This window comes from Pseudochaenichthys georgianus, chromosome 24, assembly GCF_902827115.2.
Source record: "Pseudochaenichthys georgianus chromosome 24, fPseGeo1.2, whole genome shotgun sequence".
Lineage (NCBI taxonomy): Eukaryota > Metazoa > Chordata > Actinopteri > Perciformes > Channichthyidae > Pseudochaenichthys > Pseudochaenichthys georgianus.
In genome coordinates, this window is record NC_047526.1 from 21927332 (window position 1) to 21941421 (window position 14090).

At 40.1% G+C, this 14090-nt stretch overlaps 2 protein-coding genes across 2 annotated transcripts; one reads left to right on the plus strand and one right to left on the minus strand.

Moving 5' to 3' along the window:
• Positions 1–733: 733 nt before the first annotated feature.
• Positions 734–10003, minus strand: kif25 (kinesin family member 25). Its single transcript, XM_034076619.1, has 15 exons — positions 9935–10003; positions 9730–9795; positions 8816–8938; positions 8366–8507; positions 5807–5910; positions 5616–5701; positions 5478–5517; positions 5311–5378; positions 5158–5232; positions 4838–4984; positions 4413–4589; positions 3657–3811; positions 3320–3568; positions 2433–2588; positions 734–1552 (listed from the first exon to the last, which is right to left on the minus strand). The coding sequence occupies exons 1-15, from the start codon at positions 10001–10003 to the stop codon at positions 1401–1403; spliced, it is 1809 nt and encodes a 602-aa protein (XP_033932510.1). The 3' UTR covers positions 734–1400.
• Positions 10004–10640: 637 nt separating this feature from the next.
• On the plus strand, positions 10641–13018 carry ccdc167 (coiled-coil domain containing 167). The gene is made up of 4 exons (XM_034076073.2): positions 10641–10781; positions 11451–11545; positions 11688–11740; positions 12196–13018. The coding sequence occupies exons 1-4, from the start codon at positions 10731–10733 to the stop codon at positions 12312–12314; spliced, it is 318 nt and encodes a 105-aa protein (XP_033931964.1). The 5' UTR covers positions 10641–10730; the 3' UTR covers positions 12315–13018.
• The last annotated feature ends 1072 nt before the right edge of the window (positions 13019–14090 follow it).

The window sequence follows — 14090 nt, forward strand, 5'->3', positions numbered from 1 at the left end:
CTCAAACTCATGTCAGCTTTGTGACCGGGTGTTCAATACATCGTGAAGTGCTCTCATTGTAGATGTGTGTGTGTGTGTGTGTGTGTGTGTGTGTGTGTGTGTGTGTGTGTGTGTGTGTGTGTGTGTGTGTGTGTGTGTGTGTGTGTGTGTGTGTGTGTGTGTGTGTGTGTGTGTGTGTGTGTGTGTGTGTGTGTGTGTGTGTGTGTGTGTGCGCTGTACATACCAGATAGTATTGTTTTCCCCATGCTTGGAAGATGTCCCACTGTTTCACCATGAGGGAAATTACCTGATTTGTTTTCTTCCAACATATAGTCAACAAACCTTAAATAGCTTTTGTAAAAATAATCATCAGCTGCTGGTGTACTTTGTTATCACCCCGATGGGTTTTGCCACATTGGGCAATCAATTGTTCAGCTCCTTAGTAGAATTGTGCTTATGCAGAATATTCCACCTGCCTGCAGTAATTGACTGTAAAACAAAAGCTAAAAATAATACCGTCCTGCTCTAAAGTGATTATATGTGTTCCTCTTCGCTGTAATCTACACAGCAGCAGACGGTTTATTGGAACACTCCCCCGCAGTGGAAGTAGTTTGCGTAGAATAGAAAGCCTTTTGTGAGCAATCAACTTTATATGAATAATTTTTCTGAGGGACTGCACAAACTGTTTAATGCCCTTATTTTACTTTCTCTGTAAAGTGTCTTCGGGAACAGACTGAAACACAAAATACACATATCTGCACATCAGCTGTTTAATTTTGTTTTGTAATATAGGCACTACTTTCTACTGAGACTAATCTATCAAAGAATTGTTCAAGTTTTCAAAAAAGGGGGATGAATACAGATACAGAATACATGTGTAGAAACATAACTGCATCCAAAACTCTAAAAAAGAGAAGGCATGAGAAGAAACACTGAAATGTATTTACAACAGAATTCATGGAAGACTACTTCAGTCAGGAAGCATTTTCTTATACAGGACTGACGACTATCAACATGATCTACAGTCTAATGATATGAGAAATTGAATAAATAAAATGTTATTCTAAATTGAATCATTACCCCAACTTTCAGTATCTTCATCCATAACTACTAAGCACCCTTTATTTGCCAGGGTTAACAATGAACACATTATACAGTACAAGTACTTCAGAAATCCCTATAAAAGACATTTAGTCTATTAAAATATATCTAAAAAAGAAAATATATAAACATTTCTAGCAAAATCAACACACTTCTTAGTTAAAGTACTACTGAGAGAAAGAAGGGCTCACACACTATAAACTAACATAACAGATTTGCAGGTATTGATCTTATACCGTCACAACGTATCGTTGGCATGACTGATTCAGGACTTATTTTGCTGCCGTATTGCAAAGCAGAAAATCTCTCTGTCTGTCTCGTCACTTAACTTTGAGAGGGTTCCCCTTCCTTCGCGGCAGCTCCTTCTGGACCTGACGGGCCCGGGTCCCGAAGCCCAGGGACTGCAGGGACTCTGTGACGTAGCGCTGCGTGGGGGAGACACACAGCATCACCAGCAGCTTGGCATCTCCGCCTGGTGGAGGGGATGGAGACAAGAGGGGATGGAGACAAGAGGGGATGGAGACAAGAGGGGATGGAGACAAGAGGGGATGGAGACAAGAGGGGATGGAGACAAGAGGGGATGGAGACAAGAGGGGATGGAGACAAGAGGGGATGTTCAAGACTGACATGTCACTGACACCACCCAACAATTACATTAGAGTTCAATTCAGAAACAAGTAGGTTTACACATATGAGGACTTTTGCCTGAGTGTATATGCTGCATACATAAACACAGCTGAAGAAGATAAATTGTAAGAAAAACTGAGAAAAATAACAACAATCATAAAAAACGATTTAAAAAAACAACAAAAAAACTATTATGATGATACGATACGATAAGATAATACTTTAATGGTCTGAAATTTGACTTGCATCACAGCAGCTCCATGTGTAACATCAACATAGACAAATATCAAGACACAATACATGAAAAACAAACAACAAACATTTAACATAACAGCATATTCACTGTGAGAAAACATGCTCAAAGAGCCTTTAGCATTCATTTGATCTGGGATGTAGCTCTGTAAATGTTTAACATTAAGATAAAGACAATTATTCACAGGAAATATAGATATACCAAAAGATTACAATAAAAAGGACAACATACAATTTAATGCCATGCGTCATACTTTTCTTTTCCTTTTTAGGGCAAGGACAAATACAGACATATCTTGGCGTAGTGTTTTGGATGATTCAGTGTTGTCTGAGTTACAGCACTGGTATGTGGAATCTCTCAGCTAGGTGAAGACATGTTGGTGTCAGTGACTCTTTCCCAGGAAATGCAAACCCAGAAGATATGAATCACAGGTGTTAGAAAAAGAGAGTGTGTAAGTGTGTGTGCGCCTCACCTATGGCGTCCTGTAGCAGATGGGTGAGTTTGCTGTTCCTGTAGGGGACGTGTGGTCTCTGCTCGGCCAGAGCTCCCAGGACATCGGACAGAGCAGAGAGACTGCGGTTTATACAGGACACCTCCCACAGAGCGGCGCCCGAAACTCCAGACATACCTGACACACACACACACACACACACACACACACACACACACACACACACACACACACACACACACACACACACACACACACACACACACACACACACACACTTTTTAACTGTCTGCACGGAAGCTGATTGATATGCATAATGAACAAGCATCCGTCCTACTTGGTTCAGTGACAGTGACCCATACACATATAACAACAAAGACTATACTAGAACACCCCTTGTTGTGTAATACCAATTATGTGCAATATATGCCGTTAATAGCTGTGCAATATACCTGGCTGCTATATCTCTCGGAACTGTTACAGGATGTGTATTTTGTAAATGGTGTTGTTGTTTTTATCTTTAATATTTTTGTGTGCATGCTTCTTGGTTATCATCAAGCTGTCTTTGGTTCTTTTCGTGCTGTAACACATTCATATGTCCCCTCTGTGGGATGAATTTAGGTATTCTGATTCTGATTCTGACCGCTTTCTGTGTAAAAACAGGTTGATTACCAAAACCTGCATCCTCAGCTGTGTGTGTACAGACTGTATATGAGCAGGTTGAAATCTGCACAAAGCAGCATATTAACCCCAGCATCTGAATTAGACATGCCAAATGACTGTTTTTCAATTATTGACATGAAAAAGGTATGTTTTCCAGGTTAAATGTGGCCAGATGCATCTCCAAACAATCACAGACCACATTTCCCACGACACTAACTAAATTCACATCCTTGAGCCGCTCTCACCGACACTCTCGCTCCCTGCCAGGTCCACCAGCTGCAGCTTGGTTTTGAACAGAGCCTGGGAGACGCTGGGCCTGGGGGAGGGACAGGGGGAGTGTGAGGGGGAGCGGCTGGGAGAGGAGGCCGTGCTCGCGAAGAGATGATCCTCAGATGATTTGCGCGCGACGAGGTTGGCACGGCGACAGCGTGGGCTCCACCATTCCTTCTGAGCGGCCAGCTGCATGTCCTTCTTGGCACTCTGGAGCCTGCGGGCTGAATGGAAACAAACAGTGCATGAGTGTGTGGCCAACAGGTGTCATCAATGCTAACGTGTGTGTGAGTGTGTGTGATTGCGTCTCACCCAGGGCCAGTGCGTTGGGGCTTTTGGAGGAAATGGTGAGGGTGACAATGAGGTGAGAGCGAGAGGAGTCGGGGTGGACGAGGGTGGGACAGTGAGCCCTGAGCTTCAGAACCCTGCTGAGGATCTGCATCACCTCAGAGGCATCCCGCACGGGCCTGGAGGACATATGACACACATCCGACATGAAGTGATAGCTGCTCAAATCAGTATTGAACATGAAGTGACTAAGTCTATGGGAACAATATAACTCAGTGACCAAATTACGACCCAGTATTGGTTTTATCTTATAGTTTTACTGCATTCAACCTTACTGTTTGGTTCACCCGCCCCACCCCGATAGCGTCATTTTCAGCCCTTTCCCGTTACACATCGTTTGATACATTTTACATGTCAAAAAACATTGATTATAGGAATACAAAACAAACGGGCAGGCTTTTTCCCATAGTGCAAACATTTGATCTGGTTGGTTTTAATAAATTATATTTGACAAAGGTACTAGTATTTATATTTGATTCATCTGTATTTCAGCTGTTTTATTTGTTAGGGTTATGTGTGTTGACTGTTAAGTGTGCACCTGTCCAAGGACTGCAGATGGAAATGTGCTTTTAGCTATAATCTGGCATATAGCATCTCTTCTCTGTTTGAGATGAATGTATTTGTTATGCATGGTACCCGTTCAATAGAGATATAAAATAATAATAAATAGAAGAAACACAATCTTATATTCTGGTTGTCTCCTCAGCTGCGGCTACTCACTGGTATTTGAGGGCGATGACCTGGCTGGCGCCATTGGAGGTGGTGATGACGTCGCAGCGCTGCTCCGCCGGGTTGCCCTGCGCATCTTTGGCCAGAAGGTCGAGCACCTCGTTGTTGTACACCTCCATCACGGACACCTCCACTGTGTGGCTGTCTGCTGGCTTCTCAGAGATCATCCTGCACACACACACACACACACACACACAGGAATAGGAACAAAACCCCATACATGAAAACAAAAAGACAAAGTTCGAACTAAATGTATTCTATTTTGACACACTAACGGATCAACTTTATCTCTACACAGTAAATCAGAACAGATCTACTTTGGATTCAGCATGTCATAAAAAAAACACATCTCGCAGAGTTTAGTCATTATAGACAGTAAATATCACCAAAAACAAAAAAATGATTTTCTTCCTCACCGAAAGAATTCAGCAGCCGCCTTGGGGATGATGCCCTGCTGCGCCCCCGGCTGTCCCCCAGAGTGCTCCTCCAGCACCTGGGAGCCCATCATGGTGTGAGTCTTCCCACTTCCTGTCTGCCCGTACGCCATGATACACACATTGTAGCTGCAGGGCAGGAGATGACATTCAAGACATGCAGTCACATTATGCCGTTTGTCACATTTTTAATTGTTTGTTCTTCATCCCCGCAGGGTGGTTTTTAATTAATATAGCTGAATGAACATTTGAATGGCATGTGATTTGATATAGCCTTTTTTTTGTAATGCTTCCGTACTCACCCGTCCAACAGAGATGTGAGGAGCGGCTTGACTTCCTCGAACACTGCATCCTGGGATTCCTCTGGTCCATGCACTCTGGAAGAAACACAGAGGAATCATTGATACTTTTGAAACCAACTAGTATAATTGCGCCATGACGGTGTTTGTTTTTACCTCTCAAACTCATACATCTTGTTATGCACTGGCATTCCAGGTTTTATGCAATTCACCATCACTGTGTCCTAAAAACAACAAATGGGGCAAAACAAAAATAGGGTGAGGACACTGAGGCTGCTAGCGACAATTAAATATTATAAATGTTAAGAAAATGTCAAACTCACATCACTGACTGTAGACACCACTTCTTCTGATAATGCAGGCCTGACAGAAAGAAACAACACATATATTTGATATTTTTAGCTTTTCAAGTGCAAAAAAAAGTATTTCATGATGCCATGATGGATCTCGTAATGCCCCACCATGATCCAGGGGTGGAAGACGGGACGTGGTCAAACGGTAAAACTGGTCGCACCCTGCAGTGAACCCTGATGTTGCCTCTCAGCTCCTATACACATTTAAGAATAACAACAAAGCAACACATCAGATATGCTGTAGGTTTCTATGAACCCAGACTATGACCCATTATCTTCAGACAATAATCTGTCCTCACCACCAGTGTGTTATGGAGCTCTTTCCTCCTCTGCCTCTCCGCCCGGCACCTCTCCCGCTCCTCCTCCAGAGAGCGCTCGAGAGCTGAGACCACAGCTTGTAAGTCTGGTCATGGAGAGCAGAGAGATCAATTAGAGAAAAGAGGTTCAAGCTTATTATTGTGTTCATTTTGATACAACAAACAAATAAGGAAAAGGCAGACACCATCTGTTGTCTGGTTTAAATCTTTGAACTCAGGCCAAGTCTGTAATCCTGGAGCACACATGTTAGTGCTGTTAACCCGGCAGTAAACAACTCCATTCACTCAGGACGGGTTGAGACCTTCAGGGATAGCCTTAGTTGAACGCAAATATAACAAAATGTTCCTTTTTCTCTTTAAAGATGATTTCAAATGCAAATTATTCAAAATAAATGATCCCCAGAACAGCAATAAAAGGGCTTTTCTTTTATTCTAAATGAAAATGTCTGTACTTAAAGGCCTTCAGAATATTTTTCGTAAACCTCTAATTCGATTATTTATAGATTTATTTGTTGGCATTTTCCCTTAAAAACGTTTTTTTTAAGTGCCTTGGTTTTATTTCTGCATCCAAATTCATAGTTTCCTAATCATATGAGTCTAAAACATGTACATGTTTTACTAATAAGATAGTTATTACTTAAATACATTTTATTTGCAAGGTTTTTGGAATGATACATATTTGTGTCTAATTTCAGATTGATCCCTTTATAAATCTTGAATTAGAAGTCAAAGAACAATTACAGCCCTATAATATACAAAATAATGATAAGCAAAGTAGCAAATAAGTTGCTAAATAAATGTAATGTAAGAGAAATCTCCAAATAGTTGGAGTACTCTTTAATTAGTGCAGGTGAAGTTTGCAGCATTTTGCACAGCATGTTCTCAGGGAGATCAGTTGTCACAAATCTTCAGAGCCATGGTGAGTAGCTGACTTGTGGGACTGAATTAAAGCAAGATAGTGAACCCGGGATAACCTCGCAGGGCGGGGTGAGAGAGGAGGGGAGGGGCAGTGTGAGAGGATTATCAGCAAACAGCCTGATCAAGAAACAGCCAGCACAGAACCTGTAAACCACTTTAGAGTAGTGAGAAACACAGAGAGGAGGAATGAGTTGGCAAAACAAAAAGCGTTATTAAAAGTGAAAGGTAGAAAATGTCAGACCCGAGGGAAGGCATAAAAATGTTCCTTAATAAAATATTCAACGAATGGTAAATTAACTTCTGACGGTTTGAAACCTCCCCTGTGATTTACATTATGACTTCTACTCACAGTCCCCTCAGCTATAGCTTGTTGGTATAAATCCAAAATGGCAGAAACAAAAAAATGCCAACATGGTATACATGCTACTAGGAGCAGAGCATGTGGCGGCAAAATGTACGTATTCTTGCCCTGATTTATTTTATAATTTTTTTTTATATAATTCATGTCTATCAATTACGTGTGTATTGACCAAGTAGCAGAACTTAAAATGCCGCCAATATTTATTTATTACCAGACCTTACACATTTGAATCTATCATAGATAGGAGATAGGTTGTTGTGCTCCCTATCTCTGTTTCTTATCCTATATCTAATAGAACTGCTCGGGTCTTGATAGATTGAGTGGGGAAGTTCATGAGATCTTTCTAGAGGGTTATCAAGAATAACTTTTATCCAATGACCTTTTCCCTCTCTGTCTGTGTCTGTGTATTCTCTTGTTCCGATTAACCCAGCCAAATCTTTCTTCTTGTTTTGTATCTATATCTACGCCGGGATCCGGAGTCGAGGCTGATCCTCTTGCTGTAGTCCCGTGTCTTGGATCCTCTATCCTGAGTTCTGGATTAAGTCGTGGACTTCGGGTCGTGGCTGAACCTGTCTCTGCGGTCCTGCCTTGGGTCTCGTCATGCTGCTTCCCTGATGGCTTCCACAGGATTGTAGCTGACATCCTCGTGGATTCATCTTCTTATTACAGACACATGCATTTCCTAACATTCAGTCTATATGCTGTAAAATGTATTATCTCTTCGATTTACACACAGCATCTATTGCACGTCTGTCCGTCCTGGGAGAGGGATCCCTCCTCTGTTGCTCTCCCTGAGGTTTCTCCCATTTTTTCCCCTTAAACTGTGGGTTTTCTCTGGAAGTTTTTCCTTGTACGATGTGAGGGTCTAAGGATAGAGGGTGTCATTTTTCTCATACTGATATTCTGAACAATCTGTGCAGTTGTATTTTCTGTAAAGTGTCTCTACTGTAGGCTATTTTTATTATATGTACAGCACTTTGGCTCGACCAAAAATCGTTTATAAATCTGCTATATAAATAAAACTTGATTTGATTTGATTTGATATCATAGGTTAATGTCAAAGTGCCTTGAGAAGCTGCTCTCCTTAAAGCTGCATGCTCACTCCAGCTCACAGCACCCAGGCTCCACCATAACTTTAAAAAGAAAATGGCCAAAATGGTGCCAAACAGTCTAGAAGTCAATAAAAAAACAATTTGCTCAGGAAAATGGGGTAAAAGATGCTGCATTTCTGATCAATTGTTATGCTACACACAGCCACTTACCCTGAGCCTCCTCTCCACGGTCACCCTTTAGAGAACAGCTGGCCTGCTGTACTTTGTCCAGCAGCTGCTTTCTCTGCTCTTCCAGCTCAGTGGAAAAACTCAAATACACTGCGAAAAGTTCACTCAAGTCCTGCTTCACGGCCTGCAACCAACACAGAGAGGAGACATGAAGTGCGAAGGGTGGTGCGGAAGTGTGTGTGCGTCCCTGTGTGTGCGTGCGTGTGTGTGTGTCTGTGTCTGTGTCTGTGTCTGTGTCTGTGTCTGTGTCTGTGTGTGTGTGTGTGTGTGTGTGTGTGTGTGTGTGTGTGTGTGTGTGTGTGTGTGTGTGTGTGTGTGTGTGTGTGTGTGTGTGTGTGTTTCTGCTGTTTGTCTTTTGTTTGTGTGTCTTTCTAAGTTCCTAATTAACAAGCTACCATGTGCACAAAGGCATGAATTCTGGTGCATGTGTACCTGGACCTCAGAGAGGAGTTTGGCAAGGGCTGAGCGGGTGATCTTCTGAGCGTTCCTCTGCTGCAGATGATGCTGCAGGGCCTTGGTCTCCTTTTCATGGTCTCGACGGAGCTTCCCCAGACACTAAAGGATACGACATCAACATACTTCTTCTGCACCACTGTACCATTTTATACTCACTTTATGCCAAGCAACAGCTCAACTGGCAGTTACAGCTAAATTAAATAACCCCCCTTGTATCATGCTTGTTCGAATTTAACAGCATTTTAATACAACACACGTCTTCGAGAGACTTGTCGGTCAACTGTTGTTGATAACTTATTAAGCAACACGTTTACCCTAATAGATGTAAAAGTGGCATACATTGGCAAAATGTTGAAGTTTAGGGAACTATGTGTTTCCCAAAACCCACAGTAAAAGCTCTGGTGCTAAATGATCGCATTCTGTTTCAATTATCAGTGAAGATGAATAAATAAACAGCATTGGAAGAGAAAATGTTAAATGCTGGAAAACAAAAGATACTCTTCTCAGAGAGCACAGTTTTCATTACATTGCACATTTTTAAGTAGTATGTAATTATTTGTAAGGTCTATAAAACCAAATGAAACATGTTAGGCTACTTTAGATAATACTAGTTGCCTGTGTTTACAACTAGTTTGAGTTGAAATGTTAAAATTGAGCATGTGAAGGGACAGTCTACCGGGATTCTTTTTAGTATCCATATTCTCATTATATAACAGAGACATACTGTACAATACAAAGTTACACCTGAATTCAATGGCAGTGAGATAAAAGATAAAATACATAATGTATTTCAGTCTTGCTATTAAAGAAAATACTGTAACAGTGATCTGGGATTCCCTTAGGCCTAAAAGGTGTAAGCCTGTAAGTAATTATGGCAGGAATCTTCTTACCTCGGCAAGTCTTAAATGAAGAATAGCATTCTCTGTCTCCAGTTCCAGTATTCGTTCCTCTTTACTCTAAAAACACAAAGACATAACACACACTCTTGGTTTTGTGCGTACTAAATGGAAAACAATCAATGCATAAACCTCAAGTCCATTAACAATCTCTGAACATAAATCCCACATTTGGCATGACACTCTAGCAGTGATTTACCCTCAGTTTGTGCTCCAGCAGGTGTACCTGATGTGCAAATATTTGGTCCCGGTTTATAAAGAGAGGCATTTTTCCTAAATGAAACGGAGCTAGTAGAGAAGAAAATGCATGGCGTCGTTCCTTTTCTCTCTCAGCTGATCAAACCGTGTCCTCTCAGGTCCTTTAATCCGATTAACAACTCTCTCAACTAGCACACACACCTTTCTGCTTCGTAGCGGAGACAGACGACAGTTTTCGGTCGCTGTTCTTATAGCCATTAGTACTTCAAATACTTAAGTTTATGCCAGATCATGTATATTTAATATACCATGAATAACACTCCACTTTCTACTTGTTTTGCACTTTTGGTAGAATGTTAACTGCATATCGCTGTCATAGTGCATAGTGCAGTGACAATCAAGTTGAATCAAATCTAATTTGTTCATGTATAACGTCATATTATATGATATTTGTGTGTCTTATACGAGCGAAATAAAGTTAATAACTATCACTCTAGTTTTACTAATTCAAAGGGGCTGCTGCTGCTGCTGCTGAAACCAACCATTATTTGTTCTCCTGGGACTTTATTATGTGAAAGAATAGCGTCAAATAGCATAGTTTAAACCTTAGGTCACTATTAGCACAAGTGACATTAATTAGCCTGACCGTTATGGCCATGTTACACAGATAGGGGGCAGCACCGCCTTCAAGGAGGAGTGATGTGTCAAAAATGATGAAGCAGAAGAAGAAGGAAACACTTCCGTACAGTCAGTCTAACAGCCAGGCTCTCTGAAGTAGCTATAGATTCAGACAGAAAATGACTAAAATTAAAGACAAAAGACGCGAGAAAACCAGTGTCGCCACTGAGGTAAGACGGTGAAAGACGCGTTTTTCTCCACGAGCTTGCTGGATAGGGGGTTAGCATTTTAGCTCGTGTCTGCTTCTGCATCCTCACATCTCTAATATGCACACATTGCATTAATGTAGTCTCTGCATTTGGTCAATGGTGCAAAGTAACTAAGTAGATTTACTCAAGTAGTATATGGTACTTTGAGGTAAATTGTGCACTTTTACTCCACTCCATTTAAATACCTTTAGTTACTTTGTAGATTTGGATTAGTAATGTGAAATATAATCAACACTTAAATAGGACTTGAGTTACACCTGAATTAACATTCGCAATCTACCCTGCAGTATACAAAAACTAGTTGCACCTTTACCAGCTGTGATAACATCACTACATATTTACATATTAAGTGTATATCATTCTGAAATGGACCAATCTGCAGAATGAGTCCTTTTACTTTTGTTACTTTAAGTATCTTTTGATGCTAATGCTTTTGTACTGTTACTTGAGTAACATTTTGATTGCAGGACTTTTACTTGTAACAGAGCATTACTACACTCTGGTTCTTCTACGCTTACAACCCTGGGTACAAGAGTACTTCTTACGCCGGCCTCTGTTCATGGTTAAGTATTTTCAATCCAACCAATCTTAACTAAACTCACTATTATCTCTGACCTGTAAATATTCTAGATAGACCGTTTGGAGGAGCGGCGGACGCGATGCAAAGACAACCTGGACAGGGTTGAGTTCAGAAGCAGAAAGGAGAAGCTCTCTGAGAAGGACAGGTGAGGATGATGATGGTCAATGTACTTTCAGAGATGAAACTTAACTTGAATTGATACAGTTGTTCCCTATAAGGCTTGTCCATGAAGTGAAAACCCTCCTTATGGTGCTGTTTCTCTCTCTCTCACCCTCACTGCTCCATAGGCAGGACCTGGAAGATGAAATGACCATCATTAATGAGAGGGTGCTAAAGTTAGGTAAGGAAAAACTCCTACAAAAAACATGTGCCATTCAAATGTAATAAGCAGTGTCACAAATGTGTTTACATATGTAACTTCACTTTATGTGGATTTGACATTTGAATACTTTTAGAGATATCTCAATTACAATCAAACAAACTATGAATGATTATGGACAAAACACAGCTTTGGATTATGTGAATCAGTCTTCTTTTGGTCAGTTGCTTCATAGTTGGTCATTCCTAAATATATATAAAAACACAAACATCTGAGATAAACAGTCATTGTTGTGATCCGATTGACTCGTTAAGCACATGAAAGTTGTATCCGTGTTATGATGGCAACCGTGTTTAATGTTATTACGGTGCATTCATATAAATAAGCAGTTTTTGCTGCTTCATGATGTTTCAGTTTTGGTGAAAATGTATGGCTGCCACACATTAGTTGATTCACATTAGTTTTTTTATTTCCAGACAAGGAGCTGCAGACGTTAAGAGGAGAGAATCGGAGGAACATGCTGATGTCAGTCTCTCTGCTGGTCATCAGTGCTCTCTTCTACTTTGTGTTTTTCTACAATGAAAAGGACTCATGATACTAAATGCTGTCATAAAGGGACTTTTTGCTCTTAAAAACCTCGGGACAGCGTTGTGATGAGGTCATGATTGTGTACACACTTTCTGTGTTGAGGAAACTCCTCTGTTCTGCCTCTAGATGGCATCATTGTCTTGAGCTTTTCTGGTCGTCATACTTTATTCATCCTGAGCAGTCAGTGAGCGATCAGTTTTGTATTTTCCTCAGCATGTACACTTGTAATTTTGTATCTATATACAACATTCTGTCACATAAATAACTTATCAAATATAAAGTTAATGCCACAAATAAACACCAAAGTAATAATGCTTTTATACAATATGTCAAAGAGATGCTTCACAAAATTGTGCCGATTTAAGTCTGATGTAGCTTTTCAGTCACATGTAAACACGTGTGTGATAACGGAGGTTGCATGTCACGTGTGCAGTTAATGATAGAAATATTTGATACAGAATGTTTTCTCATTACATTGAATAAAACCTAAAGAATGCCATTTTTAGTTTTAATACTCATGCTGGCCATGCTGACCTTTCACTTATAATGCAAAACACGTGCACAAATCTCTCTCTCTTTTAAAAAAAACCAAAACCATATGAAGGTATGAGAAGAATTGGGTTTGGTCTTATCACTGATTTGTTTATATGTTAGTTGGTATTATATTTTTTTTTCATTTATAAATTAAACTTTACAATTTTTGGAAGCTTATTTATCGTGTTGTGTGTTTGTATTTTCTTGGTTACTATGTGCACTGCAGTGGATTAGTATTAAAACACATTTATATGAAAGGATTTTGCATGTATTTTGAGTTTATTCCATAACTGCTAGCTTTAAAAGAGGTCCATGGTCACAGTGGGATTGTTTTTAAGTGAGATGTATCTTTTCTTCCATCGAACTAGAACACAAATAGTATAATGGAAGACTGAAGGACATCACCACTCAGTGGGGGAGATGTGTTCTGATCACAAAGTGTATTGTTTGACACCCGACGAAGCGGCGGCGTTATTCCTCACCCAGTGACACAGCCATGGTGTGAATAGTGCTGAGGGGCTGTCTGAGGACAAGGACATCTGAAAGCCTTCTCTCTGTTTTGAGTATAAATAATTGAATAATGATCCGAATTATATGAAATTATTTTTGTAAAGACATCATTAGCAAGACCCAAATAGAATTAGGGTGACATGATAAATATGGTTGATGACTAACTATTTTATTTTCTTGACTCTCCTGTCACTTAACCCTTCTCCTAGACTGTAAAACATAAGTATATTGTCAAGTTTTGAAATGTACTTAAAATCGTACTATAAGGTTGCAGTGATATGCCTTTTCTACATATTCCATACATTTTTCAGTTTTGGCCCAGTGTACCAATTATCAGCTAAGTTTCCTATTTAAAAGGTTAAGACAGATAGAGTTAGAGAAAAAAACACTAATTCAAAATTATGTTAGACTCTGCTTTGAATGCAATGGATAGATCTTTGGTTTGGGTGAGAAACCAAGGCAAGTTTATTTATATAGCACTTTTCAACACAAGGCAATTCAAAGTGCTTTACAAAAAACGAAAGACATTAAGAAAATGGCATTTAAAATCAGTCATTAAAAAGAAAAGCTAATAAAATAAACATTAAAAGAAAAAATACATGGATAAAAGTTACAGTGCAGTCTAAGATATGAATAGTTCAATTAAAAGCAGCGACAAAAAGAAAAGTCTTCAGCCTGGATTTAAAAGTAGTCAGAGTTGCAGCGGACCTGCAGATGTCTGGGAGTTTGTTCCAGATAT

Coding starts and splice junctions, on each gene's coding strand:
- kif25 (XM_034076619.1), bottom strand. CDS start 10,003: ATGCCTCTCTTTATAAACCGGGACCAAATATTTGCACATCAGGTACAC. Junction 5,518..5,615: donor TCTTCCACCCCTGGATCATG/GTGGGGCATTAC, acceptor TCTTTCTGTCAG/GCCTGCATTATCAGAAGAAG. Junction 1,553..2,432: donor TCTGCTACAGGACGCCATAG/GTGAGGCGCACA, acceptor CCCCTCCACCAG/GCGGAGATGCCAAGCTGCTG.
- ccdc167 (XM_034076073.2), top strand. CDS start 10,731: ATGACTAAAATTAAAGACAAAAGACGCGAGAAAACCAGTGTCGCCACT. Junction 10,782..11,450: donor AAACCAGTGTCGCCACTGAG/GTAAGACGGTGA, acceptor TAAATATTCTAG/ATAGACCGTTTGGAGGAGCG. Junction 11,546..11,687: donor AAGCTCTCTGAGAAGGACAG/GTGAGGATGATG, acceptor ACTGCTCCATAG/GCAGGACCTGGAAGATGAAA.